This window comes from Ambystoma mexicanum, chromosome 8 (genome assembly GCF_040938575.1).
Source record: "Ambystoma mexicanum isolate Mex_15411 chromosome 8, UKY_AmexF1_1, whole genome shotgun sequence".
In the NCBI taxonomy this organism is placed as follows: domain Eukaryota; kingdom Metazoa; phylum Chordata; class Amphibia; order Caudata; family Ambystomatidae; genus Ambystoma; species Ambystoma mexicanum.
Window position 1 is genome coordinate 1,366,827,624 of NC_090929.1, and position 24,988 is coordinate 1,366,852,611.

A 24,988-nucleotide genomic window follows, 5' to 3' on the forward strand; every position below is an offset into this window, starting at 1 on the left:
AGGGGCTGCCATTGTGGCCAGGGAATGGCAGGCCTACCTGGCGTCTGTAAAAAGGGTGGTGGCGGTGTTGCTCCCTGCATGCTTCTGCGCGGTTCCAGGAGGTCCTCGTCGCCAATTTATGTAGTATAATGAATCTCAGGAGGCAGGAAGCTGCGGGTTGTCCAAACAGGCTTTATTGCATAAACATGGGTGGTTCTTACAAATAACCCTAGCAGTGGTGCTCTAACAAAAGGCCAACGTGGCCAACAACATATGGGGCTGCGAGTGCAGTGTCGGGTGGTTCGCAAGTCCTCTTGATTTCCCGTGCTCGGAGGAGCCCGGGGAGACGCTCCTCTTGCGTCCTCCGCTCGTCCCGTAATGCGCGCGTAGCGCGCGGGGGCGGGGCTTCGTTACGCTCGAGATCTCGCGAGAGCGGGCGCTCTCGCGACATCTCTACAGTTCAATACCGAAAAGAAAAACCAGGCTCGCCTGAAGACACGCCGATTTAGCGAGATGTCAGAGGCCCTGGAGAAAGCACTCTGCCAGGCACTAACGTTATGTAACTCACGAAAAGCAACCGTTTCAAGGATGACCTAACAAGCAGATGTACACAACGTCACACGACGATTGTATTTAACAGTAGAATTACATGTTACAGTGTTTCAATATACTATGTGCGATCATAATTCGTGTACAGGAATTTGTCAGCTACAGAATAAAGCAACACACACAAAATAAGACACTCGTCCATGGTGCAGCTATGGCACTGCACTTCAAAGGCAGTGGAGGTGCAACTTCGCCATGCTTTTATTACCAGGCAATGTCCCTCTAGGGAAAACAGCTGTCCCCCTGCAGATATTGTGCCCTACAACTCCCATTAGTCTCTGCCAGTCAGTGGTGTGTGTGTGGTGTAGCTCCTTTAACATACATGTATTGCCAATTTAAGAGCATCAGTCATGACCTCGTCATGACACCAATTTATAAAAGGGGCCTCGGTGTCAGTGCGCAGGTGCAGGCAGTGCAGCAGGAGACCCAGTGTGTGTCCATCTGGGGTCCATGAAGCTGTGTCAGCTGTGTGATCACATCCTTTGAGTGAACCTTGGCCTGTGTGCTCACAATGCCAAGGAGTAAAGTACACCGGGTGCTACCCATTCCTGAATCCGGTAGGGAAATCTTGACCGTCGCAAGGTGCTGCCCTGCCATAATTGAAGCTTTTTGAGAGCAGCGCACCTGGCCCTGCTAGGCAGTGGTCGAAGTGTACAATAATAAGTAGTGGAACTATGTTCTCTGCTGGTCTGACCCGCCCCCCACAAACCCCATCCCTGCGCCTTGTGCACTAGCACCCCAACCGGACCATAAAGGTGGGGGTTGCCCAATAGCACTTTAAGATGAGTAGCAGCACCTGTGAGATGGATGGGGATGCAGATTAATACTCTTGCATCGAATCAATAATGACAAAAAACACATCTATCACATCATGTAGCCGGTCCGATAGCACAGCGAGTAGAGTGCGCGCTTTGACATCCGTGCAGAGTCTGCCTACGCAGGTTCGAATCCCGACAGGGCCAAACTCACCCTTTCATCCTTCCGAGGTCGATAAATGAGCACCACAACAGCGCTCAGATATCTGAGGGTTCGTAGCGCTATATAAATGCTAAATTATTATTATTATCTTTTATACTGAAAACTCGTCATTACTGACGTGTAACGCTTAAAATGTTGCATGCAATTCTATTGGCTATAGGATGGTAACTTTTTTATATAGGTACTATATCTGTATATGGTAACGAAGTGAGGAGATTGGATAAACGGTGTCAGTTGGCGCATCTGAGCCCTTCCTTCAAAATGGCTGCCGTAGACATCACTAAAAGTACGACGTCTCATTGGCTCTATTAACTATAGGACCCCAGATTACTTGATTCACTACGATTGGGTTGGCATCAACCCCACTCATACTTTTCCACTACCGTAGCAGCGTGCAGAATAGCCGGCCAGGTGCAGGGAGTTTGTCCGCTCCTCCAGTTTCCTTTCAATTATTGCAACTATCAATCATCACTTCAGTGGTCATGTGTCGATTATTTCTTTGTATCTTGGCCTTGAGACCGCTCTAGGTCTGGAAAAGTGAAGGTGCCTGGGCATGGCACAATTTGAAGGTGCCTGGGCATGGCACAATTCCATGCGTAGGTGTGAAAGTTTCATCTCTTCTGATGGCTCGATCACGTGATTCCGACACTGTGAAAGTCGTCTTATTCTCCATGTAATTCGTGCATTTTATTTAATTTCGTCAGCCATCTGCCTCCTGAGGCTTATCTTGAACTTTCAGAATAGGATACTCTGTTCTTCTCTTCATTAAATGTATCTACTTTTGGCCTACTTCAGCTGGTACGACCTTGGCTTCTTGGCATGACTTGTCTTCGTCTGAGTTTCTGTCTGTCCTTAATTCTCGATTTTCCTGCTGTGAAGCTTTCCTCGTGAGACCTTAAGTAACCTTTGGTCAGTTCTGCTCTTGTGCATAGTGGAAGTATACTTATATACCGTTCTTTTCTTGAGGTAAATATGTATAGGTGGTGCTTGCCGCACTCTATTTTACTATTAAGCTTTAGCAAGCCTCACGATTTTCTTAGCTTCTTGTGGTTCCTTGCATATGTACACGTGTAAACTGGCTGAATATCTGCATCACGCTCATGGCATAAGCATCTAACATTTGACATCGTTATTTCGCTTTAAACTCAGGATATCACTTATCCATGGTGTTTCGTCTCTTTTCATCATTCATAGGTCGTCATATCTTTTATGTGTGAGTCAGTCCGGGTTCTTGTGACGTCACCATTCGTCTTCTTTTAGGACTTTCTTGGCTTCTGCCGGTATTGTATTTTGACAATCGTCATTCTGTCTCATTTGTCGATATGGGTTTCTCAATGGTTACCTTACTGTCCAAGGTTTCTTAGGTGCAGGTACTTCAATAGGTGCTGTCAGTCTGATAGGTACTGGGCAGAGCCCTGCTGCTGCTCTCTTCTGGTTTATTTGCTCATCATACGTCACATATTTCAGCGTGAACGCTCCTGGCACCTCAAAATGGTCGGTGGGGGTGCAAATCGTGTTTGGGACCTCCTCTACAGCCTCCTCCCACACACAATCCAATCCCCCAAACAAACACACCTGCTATTTATGGGAACGTGAAGTGCAGTGCACTCAAGTGCAAGCTTCAACTTCTTCCTACACTTTTATTTCAAGACTAAACCATTCCAGCACGGTTTCTTTTAAAAATCAAAGTATAGGAACAGTGAAACTTAAAAATAAAAAGTATGGGAGCACCGCTCCCAACCGCCCCTGCCCACTTCGACCTCTGCTGCTGTGTGTCCGACCCGGGGTGCCCCGAGCCAGACACAACAGTGAGGAATCATGGGGGTTGTAGGCTACTTGTAAATTCTGCTCTGAAGCACATTATTTGAGGCACGCTAAAGGGCTTTTCAGTATCTGCATGGAACTGTAATTTAAACTATGGAGTTAAACTTGTAGTGATCACTACAATTGAGTTTTTCAGCTTCAGGGCTCAGTTCCTGGACCCACCACACTTGGGCTAATGACCGCATCATTTTCAGATACGACTTTAGACAATACAAAGAGCATTAGTTGAAACATCAGTGGTACATGGGAAGGACAGCCCACATCTGAATCACTGGTTTCCATAGTGTTATTGACTTCTTTATTAGTTTTTATTTAACACAATCCCCTACAGATTTTCTTTTCTCCCAACCCATGTTGGATTCGTTTTCAAAGAGCTTTGGAGCCCCCTGGACCTCTTGCGGGCCCTTGGCTTAGGGGGTCTATTCCCACAGTTGCAAGACTACTGGTCTAAATACACTCCATTTGTCTTTTATTTATTATTTTTTACATTTTTTAAAAGGCAGACCTAGCTCGAGGGCAGCAGAGCCATGTACAGAGTGTGGGTAGCCAGCATTTGGGCTGCCATCTTTTAACAGTAGCACAGTACTGTGAGGTTTGTACATCGGTATGTGCATCCATTGGAATTAGTCTTTGGTCCTTGGTCAGGTGTTAAGAGCCATGTTTTGAGAGATTTGCAAAATTGGAGAATTGTGTGGACTTTCTGAGCCAACACCGCGATCCAGTTCCAAAGGGTGGGTGCATGACACGAGGAGGATTATTTGCGGGTCCTCTCTTTGTGGACAAGTTGGGATTCAAGCCGGTTGGTTGATTTTCTGCACACAGAGCATGTAACATCAGATTTGTGGAGCTTAGCCGCCAAGTGTGCTGGTGTGCTACTTGTGACTGCTTTGTGGATGATACATGCAGTCTTGAACAGCATCCTGGCTTGGAGTGGAAGCCAATGTAGTTTGCGTAGAATGGGGGTACGTCGGTCACATTTCTGTGCTCCTGTAATAAGACGTGCTGTAGCATGGTGGACTGCTTTTAGGGGAGCCAAGTGAGCAGTTGGGAGCCCTATCAGGAGAGCTTTTCCCCCATCGATGCGCAAGACCACAAGTGCCTGCTCCATGGGCCGGAAGTCCTGCGGCAGGATGAAGGGTTTGATTTTTCAAAAGGTAGAGATTCTGAGCTTGGCTATTTGGGTCTTCTTGGCTATGTGGTTCGTAAAGGACAGGCTGCTGTCAATGGTGAAGCCTAACAATGTTGCAGAGTGAGAATTGAGGATCAAATCCTTCTAGGCGCAAATCATTGAGTCATTGCTGGACAAGTTGTTTTTTAGCTGGTGGACCAACGAGGACGAATTCAGTCTTGGATGGGTTTAGTTTGAAGTAGGCAGTCGACATCCAGGACTGGATGATGGCTAGGTAATCGCGGAAACACATGATGTCCAGTGCACTATTTGTACAGCTGAGTATCGTCTGAGTATTGGTGGATGGCTATATTGAGATCTTTGAGGAGAGTGTCCAAAGGCTCCATGTAAAGGCTAAAAAGGATTGGTGAGAGGATGGAGCCTTGGGGAACTCCACAGGAGACTTGCGGTCAGTTAGAATGCAACAAGTTCCTTTGAACAGCCTGCTGTCTGCCTGAGAGGTAGGAGGTAAACCAAATCTGGACAGTGCCAGATAATTCATCCTGTCCGCAAGGAGGGAGAGAAGGATGCAGTGGTTGATGGTGTTGAGTGCAGCCGAGAGGTCAAGGACGATGAAGCGGCATGAGCCACCCTTATCTATGATTACAGGGCAAAATCCACCACCTGGATGGTGGCGATCTCAATGTTACACTTGGGGTGGAACCCTGACAAAGTCATTTAGGAGGCGGGGTTGTTCAATCCTGGTGAGTAGTTGTGGGTCGACAAAATGGGCAGGGACAGAATTGCTAAATGGAATATAAACAATTGTAGGGCAGCCACACCTTAGCCTTATGGTTCCATTAATTGTGACCTCCTGTTAAAAGATCAAAAATAAGACCAAAAACAATTGGCTTGCTGACTTACTTATGAGACAGACAGACCTAAAGAGCGAGAAAGAGAGAAAGCCAGAGGAGCCATGGAAAAGCGAGGGAGAAAGTACATGGACAATGAAAGGAAAACAGGGAATGACAAAGAGCTAAGAAAGGAAGATAGAAGGAAAAAAGAGGAATGAGGAAGAGGGACTAAATAGTTGGCAAGAAAGAAGGTGAAAAAAGGGAGATGGGATGGAAGGAGGAAAGCAGAATTAATTGGGAAAATGGGGAAACAAGAGAGGGAGCAATGAATGCAACACGGAGAAGCAAGGAAGGAATTACAGGGAGAAAACAGTGAGAAGGAAGAATAAAGGAAGAAATAAGATGGCAGATAGAAGAAAGTAAAAAAAAAGGGAGGGAGGCCACCAGGGGGCGCAGGCAAGATGGCTGCCTGAACTTCAAGCTCCCCGTATAGCCCCGGGAAACGAGCTAAAAGACGTGCCTTGAAAATCCATGAGCCCCGATTGCCGGCACAATTTGAGAAAGAGAACCGTTTAGCAGCGTGAGGGAGTTTACGCGGCCTCCGGAGGTGCCTCCGTTCTCCCGCTGGCCGCTTGCGGATCACGGCCCTCCCCCTCCCCCAGGCGCCCTCGTGGAGCCTCCACGGCGGGAACCGTGTGCAGGCCACCTGCGCTGAGGGAGGAGGAGCCGGGCACTCTGCCTGTGCTCGCTCGCGAGGCGAGTGCCGCCCGACACAGCATCGCAGGGCTGGGCGGGCCCCCCGAAGATCTTCACAGCCGTCCACCGCAGGGGAACGGTGAAAGCAACGAAAGCAGCGCCCTGCCGCGTGGAGCACACGGGGAGCCGTGTCTCCCCCACCGACTCCGGTGCCATAGATACGTTTTGGCCCGGGCCGACGCGGGGGCACGCCTGTGCCCCACCTCTGTGACTTGTCCACCTGCGTAACACCGCAGCCATAAGGCTAGCGGGGGCCCGCCTCTGTGGCCCATACCCCCACACAGCACCGCCGCCATGAACACAGCAGGGGCCCGCCCTGTATCACCCCCCTGTGGCAGTGACAACGGGCAGAGGAGCCCACGAAAACATTGGGGCAGGCTCAGGCCGTCGCAGAAGCGCGCCTGGCCCACTCTCCCCCCAGCCACTCGAGGGGGTTTGGTCGCTGGGCCCCGTGGCCCCAGTTCCACACTACGCTGCAGAGCCACGTTGGGCCCCCGGCCCACAAGCCACATCCCGCTCCATGCCATGGACGCCGCCCCACCCGACTGCCACGCAGGAGCTACCCCAGGTGAGAACCAGCGCCACCCCCACCCAGGGGGCCCACCTAGAGAACGCACCCCCACCAGCACCCCCCTGCAATCAATACACCGGCGCAGGGGGCCCGCCACTTCGAGGGGACACAGGGCAGCAAATCAGGCCAGACCTGCCCCCGGGTAGTGGAACTTCCAGTGTCGAATCTCCAGCTGCCTGCCAAGGCCTGCCCGGGCCCTCCAGGAGGAGCACCACAGTGGCCCAGGGAACCCCGGCGGCCTAGGGCCGAGCCAAGGGAGGCTGTGCTCCTGGCGAAATCAAAGTGGTGCACCATAGACCGGAGCTCAGACGCTGCCATATAGCTACACCATCTGCAGATAACCACAAGGACTCGAGCTAATACGGCGGGCTGGCGATTTAGGGCCCTAGGCCCTCCCTGAAGAAACCCTGAGAGGTCCCGGCACCCCAAGGCGATTGACACCCCATGAGCTGGAGAGAAACTCTTGCAAAGTATCAGTTCACCCCAGGACACCACACAATGGAAACTGGCCCCACTGCCATACAGCCCCCGGACATGAACGCCATGCAGTGTAACATTCAAACGATCCTTGAGGAGATCAGGGGCATGAAGACAGACATGGGGGCCAAACTGGCTGACCTCACCGCTAATGTTTCTACACTAGAGGACCGAATGGAGGGGGTCGAGAATAATCAGGCATCAACAGACCTCCTTGAAACGCAAATGGACATCAGACTCAAGGAACTGCAGCGCCGCGAGGAAGATCTCCGGCTCAAGGTCGATGATATGGAAAACCGGGAAAGGAGGAACAACTTGAGAATTTTCGGCCTTGAGGAGACAGAAGGAGAGACCACGGTGGGACTGGAAAGCAAAATCCAAGACATCATCAGAATTGTCCTGGGGTCAGACTCAGGCGAAACGCTCCTGCTCGACAGGGTCCACCGGGCCGGCGGCAGAGGCAGGGGCCCACGCTCGGTCCTAGCAAGATTTCATTATTATAAAGACAAAGCTAGGGTGTTGGAGAGGGCTAGAACCTTGCTTGACATTCAGCACGGCAATTCCTGGGTGACAATATATCGAGACCTCTCTGCCCTCACACTCCAGATGAGAAAGAAACACGGCACTATCACCAGATGGCTACAAGAGAAGGGGGTACGATATTGCTGGGGTCATCCATTCTACCTGGCGTTCGAATGGCAGGGCCAGAGATACCAGCTAGTCACAGAAATAGACATTCAAAGGGCCACGGATGACCTTACGGGTGACCTTGCGGGATCATCTGGAGATCAAAATGCAACTGACAGGGACCACGGTCGTGTCCCTCAGGGCCCAGACCCCTCTTAGGGGAAGCTAAAAGTCAAAGGCTCATGCAAATTTCGGAAAACCAGACACCCCTCAACAGATCGGGGGGACCCTACATGATCACACACGCAGCAATCAAGGCTTAATCACCATGCCAAGGCTTGATTTATGTCCTTTTGCAGTCCTTGTAGACCTGAGGCCCGCGCTGGGCACACCATGTTTCTCCTACAGTGTGCGGGAAGTTCTTTGATCTAATGACCTAGGTCACAATTGAAATGTTGCCCACTTTGAGGCTGTTTTTTGGTTCCACAGAGTGACACTAGGTGTTTCTCCTTAGAGAGGTGGTGGCGGCCTGTGACCCCATGTTGTGACATGCACCAAGAGGGACGAGGGAGGTCGACCGTACGCCAAGGTTGGAGGGTAAAAGGGAGAGGGGGGCACCACCGCAGGATCCCCACCACCAGCGCTGGAGGGCTGATACTTAGTGGAGAAAGGCATGATGTAAGGTGTAATTCTAAAAATTCTGTTTACCGGGGCTGGGGTAGTGACCCTGGCGGTTCGTTGCTCGCTTCAACCCCCTCGGGGGAGCAGGCGGCGAATGCCCTACAAAACGGGTAAGGGAGAGTGAGGGGGGAGGGGGAACAGAGTTTTTGAAGGGGTCAAGGGGAAAGGAGGAATCCAGCTCAAGTCATGGACACTGGTTTTGCAACGGGTTCTAAATAGCGGACATTCAAAGGAGTTTAGAGTGCACAATATGAAAGATGACAATGATTGAGGGAAAGATAGGCATGCCTCAACTCCCAGAACAAAAGGTCCCTTACGAGTAATATGAGTTGAAAATAAAGGGGAAAGAGAACGGTAGTAACTACTGGGCCTCACACACAAGGAAGGGGTGGGCATTCTCCTGGGCAGGACGTTTAATCTCACAGGAGTAGAAACCAAAAGGGGCTTCAGGGGTCGATTCCTAGGTATTAAGTGTTAGGGAGAAATCTCTCTTTAGGCTGAATTTCCTAACCTAGTGAGTCCCCCAGCAGCTTTGCTGGATTTCTGGAGTTTGTTTTTTTCTCCTGCCAAGAGTGAGACTCTTTTCCTCCCACTCTTGGAGATGATTTATGGTGTTCCTTTGACTGTTTATGTGTTTGGGCTATGGGGTCCTTTACTCCATAGGGCCTCATGTGTTTTTACTATGTGCGTTACACAGCACTCTCCGTGCAGTGACACAGGGGTGTCATAGTGACACCTCACCATAGACTCCATACCCTGGGACTGACTACTGTCTCCCAGGGCATGTAAAGTCACCATTGGCTTTACTAGTCCCAAATTATTAACAGAAACCGGTACAAACCATCATATTGTGGACGTACTGGTCGGGGCAATTCGATTGCCCCGGGGTCTGTTAGTCGAGGGGACACGTCTCCGTCCCCCCTGATCGAGTTTTGGCTGGTGGAAGTGGATACTACTTTTTATATTTGACCGCAAATATATCCCTATGGGATTTTCCCATTGTTCGAGGCTACCAACTTTAATTATTTAATTCTCATAGCCTCGAACATACCGCCGGTTTATTTATTTAATATTAATTCGCCGGTTGGTATTTTTTGCCAGGACTCGATTCTAAAATGGCGTTTGTGTTCTCTTCTGTGAATCCAACCCAAGTCGAGCCCTTTGTTCCACTTTTTGGCAGGCTTCTCCACAGAAGCCTCCAAAAGTGGTGCCACTCTGTCTGGGTACAACAGGGGGTGTAGGAGGGGGTTTAGGCACCCTGGACTGAGTTACCTTGGTAACTCAAGTCGCACTCTTGTGTGATTGGCCCAGGTGGTGAGCCAGCCGGCTCACCACTTAGCATGTTTGATTGACAGCTAGGCTGAGTGAATGTGGGTGTGCTGCATAAAAGCAGGGCTTTGGGTACTGGAACTTCAGAAGTCATCACAGGACCTGAGAATCTGATGAGGGAGAAGCTGAGCCGACCTACCTCGACGACACCACCGGTGGAGCCCTGCGGAACCGACTCACCACTTCCCGACGACAGAGAAGATCTCCCGGCTGGAGAGGCCTCTTCCCCTGACTGGTGGGCACAACCAGTTTACCTTTTTTTCCTCGCATCCCAGGACGTCTTGTGGTCGAATTGCCCGTGCCAAGCACCCCGGCAACCGGATAGCCACTTACCACTGGAACGCAAATAAAAGGACCGCTCCTTTTACCGGAGAACTCTGCGGCTGGTTTCTTCCCTGGCAGTGCAACGGACTCCTGTCTTCCTCCCAGACGAGATCCTCTCTTCCCCCGGACGAAGCACCGACTTGCATCCGCTGCCAGGAACAACTGCCCCCACTGGAGTATTCTCACCACTTTAAGGTACCGTGTCCGCCAGGCCTCCCTTTCTAAAGATTGCTACAAGGTAATAATAATCCCTTAACCTTCTGGACTGGGCTGGTCGCCTTGACCATCTAACTGGTCGCTTTCTTTGGTCCAACTCTTTCGGAACCCTTTCAAGACTTTTGTGCACTTCAACCATGTGACCTTGGACACATTTCGTTCTGATCCTCTTAAAGTGGTTCTGGTCTTCTGGACTCTAACTTCACGGTTTTACTTTGCCTTCCTCTCTTGTTGTGTTCTTGTGAAAGTGTTGGAATCTGTTTCAAATTATACTCTGCTTTTCTCTCCCTTTTTAAAACGAATTATTAGAGTGCCATCTGCTTTAAGCGCTCACCGCTGTCTGAAAATAAGTGGGACTTTACTTAAGAATTGTCTAATATTCTTTTAAGGGAGTGTATATCTTTTAGTGACTGTGTTTTTGAACTGCTTAACATTAGTGCCTGTGTGTTTTACTAGATGTGGTTTTAAATAAATAATTATATCTCTTTTACACCAAGCTCTGGTCAGTGTTTACTTGTTCTACTGTGTTCTTTTGACCTATTGTGAATACCCTGTATACTGCCTAACTCTTCTTGAGGGAAGTCTGACTGCTCAGCCACAGCTACCAAGTGAATCTGTGTGGTACAGACTGCTACCAAGTGGGTTTACTGCCAAACACCTGTAGTCTTAAATCTTTTGCAGTGGTCCCAGAGGGAACTGCACAGGTTTCTGCCTAACATTAAGGTAACCTACGAGGGGGACCGCATCACCCTAGCCACTTTATACGCACCCAATTCGGGACAAAAACATTTCCTTACCCAGATTTTTAATCTCATGGACGAATGGGCAGAAGGGGCCATGATACTGGGCGGGGACTCAACCTGATATTGGATTCCCGTCTAGACCGGTGGTCCGCGAAGAGGGGAGCACCCAAGGGGATTTCCAATGATAACCTGGCCATGCAAACCCTTCTTAGGGAACACTATTGGGTTGACGTCTGGCGCAAAACACATACGGCCAGGGCGGATACACCTTTTTCTCACCTCCGCACCGCACCTACACCAGAATTGATCTCTTATTGATTTCCGAAGAGGGGAATGGGGTAGTGGAACAACCGAAGGTAGAAGCCATAACATGGTCCAACCATGAACTACTCATAGCCAACTGGTCTCTGCCCATCTCTCCAAAATCATTGCGATGGCGATGCAACAACACACTCCTCAGGGACCCCGTATTTTGGGATTTCATGAGGAAAGAAATGTTGGTCTACTTTGAGGTAAACGACAAGGGTGAGACTGATATGTCCATGGTGTGGGAGGCTGCAAAAGCCACCTTCAGGGGCCTCCTTATCGCAGAGGGTTCAAGGCGCAAACGGGAAAGGGGCCTAATTGAAAATAAGATCCGCGGGGAATTGGGCGGGCTGCGCGCCAGGCTGGGCCTCCCAGGGGTAGACCGTGAGGCACTCTTGGAGGAGATGCAGGGCAAAAGACAAGAACTTCACACAGTCCTCATAGGGGAAGTTATTAAGAAAATGTGATACACCAAGCAAAGGTACTACGAACGAGGAGACAGGGTTGGGACCCTCCTGCCACAAAGCGCCCGAGGTTGTAGGGTTGAGAGAGGAGTTGCTCGTCTCAAGGACGGGGAGGGAGGGACCTACGGAGGCAGGGAGGAAATAGCGGAATGTTTTGCCGACTACTATAGCAAACTCTATTCCAGACAGGCAGGTGAATCACTAGGTGACATCCGTACCTACCTGGCAGAACACCCTCTGCCTAGGCTGTCTGAAGCGGAGCTAGAGGCCCTGGAGGGGGGAGATATTGGAGGAGGAGGTGGAGGCGCCATCAAGAGATTGAAAGCGAGAAAGGCCCCAGGCAGAGACGGCTATACAGCCGACTTCTATAAGCAGACCCAATCTGTCCTGCTAAAGCCACTGGCCAAATTATTTAATCAAATCAGAAACCGAGACTCAATCCCACCGACGTTCTTACAGGCCCTCATCACTGATACCCAAACCCGGTAAAGATCAGATGGAATGTGGATCCTATAGACCTATCTCGCTCCTAAACCTAGACGGCAAGATCTTTGCGAGAATCCTGGCCTCCAGATTGGAACGCTGCCTCCCTCGCCTGATGCACCCCGATCAAGCGGGATTCGTCCTAAATAGACAGGGCTCTGATAACATGCGGAAGACTCTCCACGTGCTCACCTATAGGGTGGTTCGCGATGAGGGAGCCCTCCTACTGGCCCTTGACGCTGAGAAAGCCTTCAACAGGGTCAGCTGGGCTTTCATGGGGGAGGACTTTGTGACTCTGGAAATGGGCCCAAGGTGGCTTGGCTGGATGTCCACGCTCTATTCCTCTCCCTCCGCCAGAGTGGTAGCGAATGGGACAGAGTCAAGAGTATTTCCTCTCGAGCGCGGCACACGACAAGGATGCCCACTGTCCCCGTTAATCTACGCTCTTGTGATGGAACCATGGGCGATCTCGGTCCGCAATGATTTGGCCATCAGCGGGGTTCAGATAGGAGATACACATTGTAAAATCTACCTCTCCGCAGATGACGCACTGCTCTACATTACAAAGCCGTCCCAGACAGTCCCGAGGATGCTACAGGGTCTCTCACGCTACGGGGAACTATCGGGGTACAAGGTCAACCTCGGGAAATCGGTGGCATTCATAGCGGGAAACTTACCGGACCCAGAGGTAACCTATGTGAGTGGGCTCCCCTTTTATTCTACGGGAAGAGGGATTCCGGTATCTGGGGGTCCAGGTCACACGTGACCCTGAGGGCCTATACTCGGCCAACTCTCCCCCCCTTTGTTCTGCAATCAGAAAAGACACGGAATGATGGGCAGGGTCGAGTCTCTCTTGGATGGCACACCTTAATCTTATAAAAATGGTTATCCTCCCCAAGTTCCTATTCCTTTTCCAAATGCTCCCGGTACTGATCCCCAAACATTCTTCACGGAAACGAAGCGAGTCCTTCTCAACTTCCTCTGGTCGGGCAAAAAATACAGGATCTCTTATGAGGTATTGACCAGGCCGCAGGAAGATGGAGTGGGATACCCCGACTTGGAAACATATCACAGAGCCTCCCAGCTGAGGGTCCTGATTGACCACTTCACCCCAGGTACAGAAAAACAATGGATGGCCATGGATAATAGGGTTCTCGCGCCTGTCACAGTAGAGGAATGGCTCTGGGATCCCAGGAAAAACATACCTAGAAGTGTCCTGAACCACCCAGTCCTAAAAGTACTACGGTCCCTGTGGAGGGAGGGAGGGAGGTTACTATCGTTGGCTCACAACCTGGCCCTCTCCACTGAGCTGCATCTGCCCCCCCCCCCTTCTTAGCTAAGATAGCCGAGCCAGCAGCATACTAAAAGTGGTTTGAAGCCGGCCTAAGCAGGACCGGCCACCTCTGGGTTGGGTGCACATTCTTACCCTTGAGAGATTTGGGGTAGGCCCTGGGAATAGGTACCCTGTCCCCCCTTCCGCTATCTCCAACTCAAGGGAGTTCTCACTGAGCCATCGTGGGGGGACACCCTCAGGAGGGACCTTATGGATTTTGGGAAACTCCTCCTCTCTGCCAGGGGCTCTAAGGGGATAATATCTCACCTTTACAAGCTCTTCATGTTTTCCACCCCAAGAGACCCACCACCAGCACGCATGCAATGGGAAAGGGACCTGGGAGAGGAAATCGATGAAAGATGGGCAGCAATGTGCAGGCGGGCCAACCACTCCACGGCCTCACTCCAATATCGCCACCAGGCCCTCAAGGTTTTGCATCGATGGCACTACCCCCCCCCACAGAGGATTGCTAGAATGAGGCCAGGATACGAGCCACACTGCTGGAAGTGCAGGACAGTGAGGGGGGATTATATTCATATGTGGTCCAAAAGTATTGGGGAGAGGTATTAGCCTGGATCAAAGGGGTTGACGGGGTTGAAAGATCTTCCTGCTCCTGGCTTCTGCTTTTCGGAATCGACTCTGGAGATGGCCAGGAAGATACCCAGGACCATATGTTACAGGTCATGTGGTGGCGGCCAGGTGCTGTCTGGCACAGAAATGGAAGAACCCCGGAATGCCGGGGGAAAAAGCATGGGTCACTAAAGTGCGGGCCATTTACGATATGGAATTCCTTACACATCTACTTGACAAGGCTAAGTCAAATATCGAAGAGACATGGCTGCCCTTCTTTGATAAATACGGACGTCCCGCCTGACGCGAGGCACCCAGGCCGGGGGCTCTTCTCCCGAGGGCGATAGCCTGCTGCCCATTAACTTGATTGTGAACTTCCCAAAACTTGGCTCATGGCTTTGGTGTGCTAAGTGACACATCAAGACAATACCGCTATGCTGTTTAAGAACCCGTCATGCAAGCAGCAAATGAGAACTTGAACTGGAGGTGGGAGGGAGGAGGGATAGGGTGGGAGGATCGGGGGGGGAAGTGTTATAATTGGTTTTCTGGTAATACGTCTTTTAGTATGCTCTGTGATGTTATAACACATACGATATTCAATAAAATCTGATTTTCAAAAAAAAAAGAAAAGGGAGATGGTAGGGTAGACAAAAAGAAAGGAAACGCAGCTGAATGGATAGGCCAAAAAGGAAGAAATAACACAGGGAGTTGGGTGGATGCAAGGAGGGAAAGGCAATGGGTCGGCAGAATGAAAATAAGACAGGAAAGATGGAAGGAAGAAAGGGAGGCTAGCTGGGGTTGGGGTCCCTAGTTTAGCCTTCACAGCTCCTCTATTGCTGGCCAGTGAGGTGACTGGGGGCTTGCAGGGCATGCTTGAGAATATTCACCCAAGCCAGCAAAATGACTGACAGTGCCCTGAAGGCTCACAAACACAGAACATAAGGGGTGGAGATATGTTGCAAAACAGGCAGACTTAGGCACCAGGGCACACATGAATTTGGAAGAGATGCTTGTGTAGCTGAACCCTCCAATCAGAATACAAGGAGGCCGAGTAGACAAGGCTCGGAGGACCGAGACCTGGGCATGGGACCTCCACAGTGGCTGAGCCGGGAAGTGGAAACTCTTTCCTCCCGAAGGATTCATCGCTCGCCTCTTGTCCCTGGCGACTTTTACCAGGTTGATCATCAGAAATATATAAAGAATCCTTCATTTTACCACGTTGGTACAAAGCAGTGCTCGCAGCCAATGTGCACGCTTTAGCATTCGAATAGTCATTCAAAAAGCAACACACAGTCCTAAATCAATGCAAAAATAAACTATACACCGACTTGGAGGTGTTGACATTAAAACTATTCATTATTTTAAACGGTTGATGGTGTGGAGCTGTATTGCTTCAACGCATCCTTAAGTTTCCAGATTTATTTCATGCACATTTAGGGATAGAGGAAAACGCTTGTGTTATTTTTTATGAACATTTTTCTTTAGTTCAATGTTAGTTTTATGCTGTTGTTTGCCTTATGCCAATAAATGGTTCACTATCGGGGGGAAAGAGGTGAGCTAACAGTCGAGTATTGGTCTAAAGCGATGCCGTGGGGGAAGGTTTCCGATTCCCGAAATGCAGGCCTTTGCCTTGGCTTGGGTTTGCATGAGACTTCTGATTGGATCAATACTTTTTCGTATAATTTCAGCACTTTACACCGGCATCTTCAGGGCCTTTTGGGGAATATAGTGAAATGGAAGGAGACATCATGAGTTCACATGGTTGACCGCTAACTATTGAATAAAGCAGCACAGTATTGCTACACTATCCAGGCCCTTGCCCTTTGGCAAACTTCTAATAATAAAAGGTTGTTGCATATGTAAAGGGAAAGGGTATATGATGATTTTCTCTCGTCCTACTAGAATTGTGAGCTGGCAGTGGGAACTACTGGTTTGCTGGCACAAACGCACAGAGACCACTGGTCATGGCTGAAGATCAGGCCCAGTGGGAACCCCAAGCACCAGGAGGTGGTATACAATGGGGAGATGGCCGTTTGTGGCTTGCAGAATGTAGAGTCAATACCATCCTTTCTGATGGATATGATTCCCCCTGAGGTATGAACTACAGAATTAAGACACAAATAGAAATTCCTTTAAATTCCTCTCCTATAGGTATATTTTATAAAACCTTTCAACAGAGTGAATTAAATAAGAATAAAATAACTCAGAACATTAGGGACTTCAAGTCCCATAATGCTATAAGTACTGAGATGAGTAAGAGGGGCTCAGAGTAGGAAAACTATGATGTGCAGTCTAGTGGCTCTAATGACCCATACCTGAGCGGGACATTTGAATATTTAAGACCCCTTCAGATGCAGGCCATTAGAACTCATCAACAGTGAAAGCAGCAGAAGCAGAAGGAAGAGGCTACGACCGCCACTATGTTTCCAGCGAGTTGCAGTGCCAAGCGAGTCGTAAGAGTTGGGGCTTGAAAGGTTTAAGTTACTTACCTGTAAGTATTGTTCTCCAACATGGGTCTGGCATGGATTCACATGCTCATGAATATTCCCCGTCAGGCTGGGAATCCTCAGGAAAACAAAAAAACAGTTTCACTTAAAACTGCTTTTCTCCCCTAAACCAATCACTGTCCTCTGGGTCATGCTGCCCCCACCCAATGACAGTCCTCTCCCAAAGCTCTAGCCCTAGTTGCCATCATCAGATTTGGTAAGCACGTAAAGTGGCAGTATGAACCAAGAAGAGCCACAGGGGGGAAGGAGGGAGGGTTTGCATGTAAGTAACCTAAACTTTCTCCAGCATGGGATCTCGCATGGATTCATATGCTCATGAATAACGATTACACTGCAGTACATGTACACAACCACAGGAGGTGGCAAGGCTCAACAGAAGCAATACACTCTCACTTCTGGAACAGACTCCCCTCAAATGAACAGATTGTGTAGCACCACTTGGCCGACCCAGGACTCCACCCTGGAATCCCTGTCGATGCAGTAGAACCTCGTGAAGGTGTGCATGGGCCTACACCAACAGCTTTGCAGATGTCAAGCAGGGGCACATCAGTGAGAAATGCTGTTATTGCTGCAATGGCTCAGGTGGAGTGGGCTCTCGGACAGCCAGATAGGGACCTGCGGACATCGGACACGCCCACTGATTGGATACTGAAAAGCATGAGGTGGGTCAGATTTTTGCAAACGCCCCTCATGTTGGATTTGCTGACAGCCGCCAGTGTCTGCGAACATCGCAGCAAAAATATATTAAAAAACACAACATTGCACTTGTCAAACCAATAAAACAATATCTGGGGAGGTGAGGGGTGACAAGGATGGGATGGGATATTGTCTTAAAAAGGACAAAAAAAAATAATGTTTTTTCAACACTGCCCCCGCGGCAGATCTGTGATTGTTGTGATCATCTGAGATGTTAGGGGTCAGCTTTGGCTATTTCTGCATTACAGCGTTGGTGAAAAGCAGTTTTTGGATGGCTTATAACTCTGGTGCTTCTCAATGAAACTGCATGAAATTCTGGAATTTCATTCTAAACCCGACTCTGAATGGTTCCACAAAGTGTAGTGCTGTTTTGTAAGAGGGAACAAAATTAGATGGGCGATCCCAAAATATTTTACAGGCTTATAAATGTGGTGCCATTTGACGAATCTGCCCAAAAGTTTGCGAAGAGATGTTAGACCTAGAAATGGATGTGTGGGCAAAGTTTGGTGGGAATTTGTCAAGGGGTGCAACATAAGAGGGGATCTCAAAATTTTTGATGGCTTATAACTTTGTTGCCGTTTGACGAAAGTTTTCAGAAAGATTATAGACCCAACCTTGAATGTTTGTGCAAAGTCTCAATGCATTTTGACAAGTGGGGGCTAAGTTAAATTACTATTTTATGTACATACAGTTTCACACACTTCAAAAAATAAAACATGGGTGGATTTGCAGCAAACCCGTGCAAAGAGTATTGGCAAGGATCTTAAAGCATGTATTTTCAAATGTGTCTGCTTTTTATTTTTCAGAAAAGTGTCATAACGTAGGTACAAAAAATAGTGATATACCTTCGGTGACTGAGGCATAGCATGTGGCCATGGGCTGTGGCCATATTGTCCAGGTCATTTGGCCATGACCCGGACAATCTGGCTACTTGACACGACCAAGAGGTAGCAGCAATGGGGTTAAAGTGGACATGGCCACCAGGGACCGACTATGTGTTAAAGTTTTTCGAAATTGCGATAGGTTTGAAAGGGAAAAGAAAAACTGCTTGTGGGTACAGGTTGCAATGCTGGATGGTATTGCAGCAAATATGCACGAGGAGGGTCAGTAAGAACTTCAAAGCTTGGTTTTGCAAGTATGTCCTGTGTTTTATTTTCTTGAAAGTGGGCAATTGTAAGTACATAATTCAGTGACATAACATTGGTGTCTGGCCAATGGGCCCGACCGTCAGCAAGGAGAAACGTGTACTGCAATTTGCTTATTGGGGCATGCTGCATGGCCAAAGCGATAGGTTTGAATGGGAAAAATATTCTGCTTGCGGTTACATCCTGAAGTGGTGGACTAGATTACAACAAACCCGCGCAGCGTGCATTATCAAGGAACTGAAAAGCATGTTTTTGGAAATATGTCTTGTTTTTTATTTTTCCAAATTGTAAGAATGTAAGTAAAAAAACTAGCAATGTACATTTGGTGTCTGTGTAGTCGGCATGGCCCTCTGCAAATGCAAATGTTTGCTTATTGGGCAATGCAGCATGGCCGAAGCCCATGCCCCATGGATTTGGAGGCTAGCCATGGCTGCAAGCCATGAGCACTGGCCATTGGTTTCATTATTAGGGTATAGTGGACACTGAGCTAGGATGCAGGGTAGGTGCAGTGAATAGCAGGGGTGGTTTTGTTTGATTGGGCTGGGGTCATGGTTGAGCATGGTAGGCAATTGAACGATTTGCATACCCGCTATGCGCTGCTGATAACGACAGACATAACTATGTGTTGAAAAAAATGTGCTTCTTAAAAGGTGGTTTCTAGTTCTGCCATATAGATGAAAAGAGGAATTATTAATAGCTTATGTACAGTGATGTAACACCATGAAACATTTTCACTTATAAAAACCGATCAAATTGACAGAAAAAAACTTTGTTAAAGGGATGTTACGGTTCAGATGCATCGCACCCTTGGTACTCCTCTGTGCCAATAGTTAGCCAGTAGCGTCCCACCTTGGCATTTCCCTCCTGTGTTCTCATGAGCACTTGTCCATCCGCACTGTCCCTTCTATTTATGCACTTCTCTCACTGCACAATGCATATGTGCATTTTTAGGAGCACTGTATAGAATTATTTTGTATAAGTTAGGGAAATGCAGATGCAAAAGATTTCTATAAGATTGTCAAGTGGCAGTTGGTGTGTAGAAGCTTAATATGATTATTTGGAAGTGATTGGTGGATGGATGTGTGACTGTTTGAAAGCAGGCCTTGAGGGAGCGTTACACATGCAAAATTAAAACGGGTAGAAGGGCTGCCTCTCTGCGATATTGTGCATGTGCCATCTGGGTCTTTAATGATCCACGGCCTGGAAAGGGAGCTGTGGAGACTGAGGAAAGTTAACGGTCCAACGATTATGGTCCTTATTGTATGCTTGAGAAAAGTATCTGGCACAGAAAATTGTTTGTCCTTTTATATTTTTCTCTAGTATAAAATTGTTCATGATTCCCATTAGCTTAAAACACAATGCTAATGGAAATTATGGAGAATCTTATTGAGTCCAACTACTTTACTGAGAAATATAAAGTAGATGGTGTCTATAAGATTATATTTTTGGTTCTATTTTTTAACTGTGAAAGGTGGTTTCCTAAAGTAACCTTATTTTTGGTGTTTTTTTTATTTGTTGAATTTTTGCAGGAGAGGTCAGAAAGGTGTGGAGGGCAATGGGGGAAGAGGCACCAGCCACAAATATGTAGAGGCAGGTTTGTTACATCTTAGGTAGGGTGCAGTGTTTCCCCAGCAGAGGGGTGTGTTGAGGTACATAAAGAGTACTGTTGTCTTCGAAAGATATGGATCAACAGCCTCTTTTATCGCTTGCAAGGTAGCTGGTGGGATTTTGTGTCCCACAGAAGTAGGCTGTGTGGCTACAGGATTTGACGAAGATGAGGTGCAGGAAGACAGCCTACTAATTGCTAAGAAAGGAACAACCTTTCTGAGAGCATTGCAGTGGTTGGATTTAGTGTGGCGGTTCATGGAGGTGGTCCCGTAGGAGTACTGTCCAGGTAGTCTGTGACTGAGCAAAACATTGCACTCACTGCATTTCACTTTGGTAGCTTTATGGTGGATGGAGGTGAATGAGTGCCAGTGGGAGGCCATGTCTGTGGCTGGTGTCCTCCGAAGTGGGGCTTGACTACGTACCTTGAGTCTCAGTAGCAGCTATGCCTTTGGTGTGGCTGCATGATCAGAGGCATTCCGTCTCCTCTGAGAATTGTACTTTACCTTGCTCTGTGGAATATGCAATGGGGGCTGTGACAGGGGGGATCCAGTCCCAAAGAATCATACTGAGTCATAACGAAAAGTCCAAGGGTGTTTATAGAACTTAAATGCCTGAATGGATTTTATTTTCACTTCTGGTTCTTCAAGGCCTAACGGGTTGTTAGTAAACTTCTGATCAGTAACACTTATCTGTCTTTCTTCTTCTCTACACTTTAGGCATTTGTCCTGAGATGATGGCTACCTGACTCCCTATTGAACTTCTAACTTTCCCTCTCCTATAATTGGATTGAGATCAGGGAATAGTGAATGGTGCCTTCTTTTTCCCAGCATCACGGCCACACCTTTTACACCCTCTTGTACCCATCCCTTCTCTATACTTATCTCTTACACTGTTATTCTCCCACCACATTACTGTCCCTCCAATCACTCACTCTGCCTTTCCACCTCCACCTTTTGATCTTACTTGCTTTTTCATTTCTATTCCTATTAACACTCGCAACTGTGCTATACCTCCATTCCTCCTTCTCCCTCCTCTGCCTCCTGTTGTGCCTCCCGCTTTACCTCTCCTACTCTCCTTACTCTGCTACTACCATCACCTCTCTACTACCACTGTCCTCCTGAGGCATATGGTGCCTTGCTCACCCCTCTACTATCGACTACCACTCTACCAATTCTGTCCTTCCCCGACTACTCCTGCCACCTTCTCTCTTCACTCCCAACTACTACTACTAACTCTGCCATTATCTCTGCTCTACTCCACTACTCCTACTCTTACTCTCCTACTCACTCCCACTCTTCTCTCTCTCACACAAACACTGCACAGACCTGCTCTCACCAATAGTTTCCACACTGCTTTCATCTTCTCTGGTCTCTTGGACTGTCCTCACCCAACTAACCCACAGGGTAGGTGGGGAGGTGGTATGTACCCACTTGCGCAAGCACCAGGGAATGTTTGGCATGGACTCCATCCCTTCCCTGCCTGTAAGCAGGCCTTGTCACAAGGCTTAGACTGTGGCAAGGCCTAGGCGTCAAAAGGTAAGTATGTTGAAGGGAAAATCTTCAGGTTCCTGGAGGGAATAACCAGGTTTTGAGGGCCTTTCCAAAGGAGATGTCGTCCTCATTGTGGCAGATATTTTTATAGAAGGGAGTCCAGAGGATGGGAGCTTGGACGGAGAAGGAGCATCGCCAATTCTGGTGGAGGTGAAAGGGGGATCACAAGGAGGAGTGCAGAGCCAGACCTGAGGTTTTTGATGGGTTGGTGGTATGTAAGCTTGTTTTGCAGGAATTGTGGGCCAGTCTTGTGGTGGCACGGTGTGTGGTGCACAAGGCCTTAGAAGTCGCCCGTAGGCTGATAGGAAGTCAGTGTAGTACTATAAGGGCTGGGGTGATGTGTTCTCTGCGTGAGAGGGCAAGAAGGAGTCTAGCTGCAGAGTTTTGAATTTGCTGGCGTTTTCAGAGCTGATAGGCAGGAGTGCCCGGATTGTGGGAGTTGGCGTAGTCTAAGCGGGAGAAGATGATAGCAGGATTGCTGAGACTCTATTAGGGTAGGAGAGATCAGGGAAGATTCTCCGGAGATGTGGTGATGCTGCTTTAGGATGACTCGTTTCGAAAGCATGCCATTTCTACGTACGAATTTGATCCAACTAAAGTGTTGTTGAGTGTTACAAATATTCTTATTGATGGTGTTAGTCTACTTGGAATGGTGTTTCTTTATGGCAATGTATCACACAATATCTTTAAGGCACTTTACGTTGAACAACATCATTGATCACCGTACAAAGAATATTGCCACCGTCAGCGGAGCTATTTAAGCTCTGGGACTCCTGTAATGCCAATGTTGACCAGGCCACCCTTCTCCCCCCTTTCCAGCCAACTTCACAGCCACATTCTTTTCACAGACTTTTTAACCCTAGACATTGTGACCCCCTTACCCTGATGTTTGGCAGGGGCTGCCTTGGCCCTCCGTCATGTTAAACCAATGGCCACCTAACGCCACCTTCAGATACTCTGCCATTCCATAAGCATCTCTACAACCAGTGGTGCTGGACAAATCAACAGAGAGTAGCAGCAATGGTACCCTCTCACAGTATGGTGGAATGTTAGTACTCTGCACTCACCAGGACATTAACCGTGCAGCTCATGCGGTTCTCCTTGTTCTCATCGTGCATGATGGTCCTGTAATCCAGGAGTCTCTCCATCAACCGCACCACCAGCACAACAAAGTTCTCCCCAGTCTTCGCCAAGTATTTGTGCTTTCTGCAGTGCTCCAAGAGGCTGAAAATTATTACACATTTATTTAATTGCACCAAGCAACAAAACAAAAATCTCTCTCAGAGCATAGACACAAACTAACAGCTTTAGTTCTACTTTTATTGGTGCCAAATATAATACAGCAACATACTTAATAAAAGATCTCAAGTTCATTGAATAAAGTGTTTCACTTGCACTTTTAAGATCATAACGCAGCATTACTGTAATTGTGTTATGTGCGGGTTCTGGAGATGTGCTGGCCGCAGTGTCCCAACTTACTGTTGCGTTGCTACCCACAGAAGATTTTTTTCGGTGCTTTTTAGCTTTTGCATCAAAACTATGTTGGCCATTCATCTGAAGTGTTTCCAATGATTGTTTTAGCTTTTAATTAACATAGCTTACAACATTTTATTATGAGAAACCTATTATGTGCTTTATTTAAGGTTATTTTGTGTTTATATTTACGCTTTATAATAATCTACTTTGCTCGTGTACCTGTATTTCCACTGCATGGAGCATCTGGATGCGGCGCATGGGAATTGTGCCAACGGCTAAGCTGCTTTATTTATTTTTGTTGCTTGTATAGCGCGCCAAGCCCTAAGGCATCTGTGCACTTGCTTACATTGAAAGATTACACTTTTTTGCTAAAGTTAACAAACATACACTTATATTTACATAATTACAATTTACATTTGTAGCAGAGTTGCATTACAGGCAGGTCATTTTGGCAGGAGTCGGAGTGGTCGAGGTATAGGCGTGGGAATTAATAGTAACCAGTGTTAGTTGTGCAGTCGGTGTAAGAAGAGGTGTGTTTTGAGCTGCTTGCAGAATATCCAGAAGGAATCCTGGGCTCTACTGTGCAGTGGAAGATCATTCCAGAGTTTACTTGCCACTGGTGGGAAACTGCTGCCGCCAGCTTTTTGAAGGGCATACCCTACAGCCATCCTCAGAGTACTGCTCTCAGGTTAGGGACCCTATCCGTAGTGCTGTGCTGGTTTAGGCAACATTGTTTGTGGAACAGGTGCTGCCACCATATCACGTGAAAACTATGCCAAAGACATACACCGCTGGCATGTCTGGGACCAATGCCCTGACCTTGCCCCTATTACAGTGTCTATGCCTGCAATACCCACAGGGCATGGCCTGTGCTATACCCTGTACCCACTTCTCTTTTTTTTAAACCTGCCTCCTAGGTGCAGTGCCAGTTACGCCAGTGGCTGTTCATTATGGATGGCAGAGAGCCCCTGTGTGCGTCCTGTGCTAGGGACATTGGTGCCTCTATCTCTAGTGTCCATATGGACTGAGGCAGTGTACCCAGGCATGGCCTCTGCTCTTGGCTGGCTGGTATGCAGTGATAAAAATCGAGGCACAAATGTCACATATACAAAATAAATCGCGGCAGAAATGCTGTGGTTTGACCCGGTAAAGGTGTACTACATTATACCATTTAAGGGGAGCGGGGGTTGCGGCGGTGTCCCCCGCATTCTTTAAATTGATTGCAGCAATATCACTGCCTTTTTGCCGCAATATTTTGTGTCAACTGCCATTTCTGCTGCAATTTTAACACATGGAACCTCTTGGCTGGGAATATGCCTGCATGCCTAATGATTCACTGCACCAAAGTCATGGCTATGCAGTGCCGCTGCCCAGGGTATGGATTTCCGCCATACCACAGCTACAGTGTCCCAGATATGCTATCTGAAATCTCTGCTTGCCACTGGTAAAGTGCAACCTTGTTAGATTTTCAAACTAAGTAAGGTTTGTGGATCATTCAGGCCCTTTTTCACAAACTAAAGGACAAAAGGCAGAGAAGAATGTGCATTTCGTGCCTTCTCGGTTCCACCACGCTCTCATTCAACTTGGGCCTTTTGGTTCTCAAATGGCCCATATTCCAACCTTCTGATGCACATACGGGTCCCTCCCTTAGGGAGGTTCACGGCATGCAGCAGTGGGCTGCATAAACTCTTGTTTTTACACTGTTGGATTGGCGGATCAGAATCTGGGGCTTACAACCAAAGGCAGCTGCCAGACAATCTCAGCAGAAATATTAACA

General features: G+C 48.2%; 1 protein-coding gene across 2 annotated transcripts in view; it reads right to left on the reverse strand.

Annotated features, from left to right (window-relative positions):
* The window catches only part of DOCK1 (dedicator of cytokinesis 1), a 2,312,292-nt gene that overhangs the window by 672,965 nt on the left and 1,614,339 nt on the right, over positions 1-24,988 (reverse strand). For both annotated transcript variants that reach the window (XM_069611483.1, XM_069611484.1), the window contains exon 35: positions 22,803-22,959. In XM_069611483.1, coding sequence (XP_069467584.1) covers positions 22,803-22,959 — 157 coding nt within the window. The remainder of the gene's footprint in view (positions 1-22,802; positions 22,960-24,988) is intronic.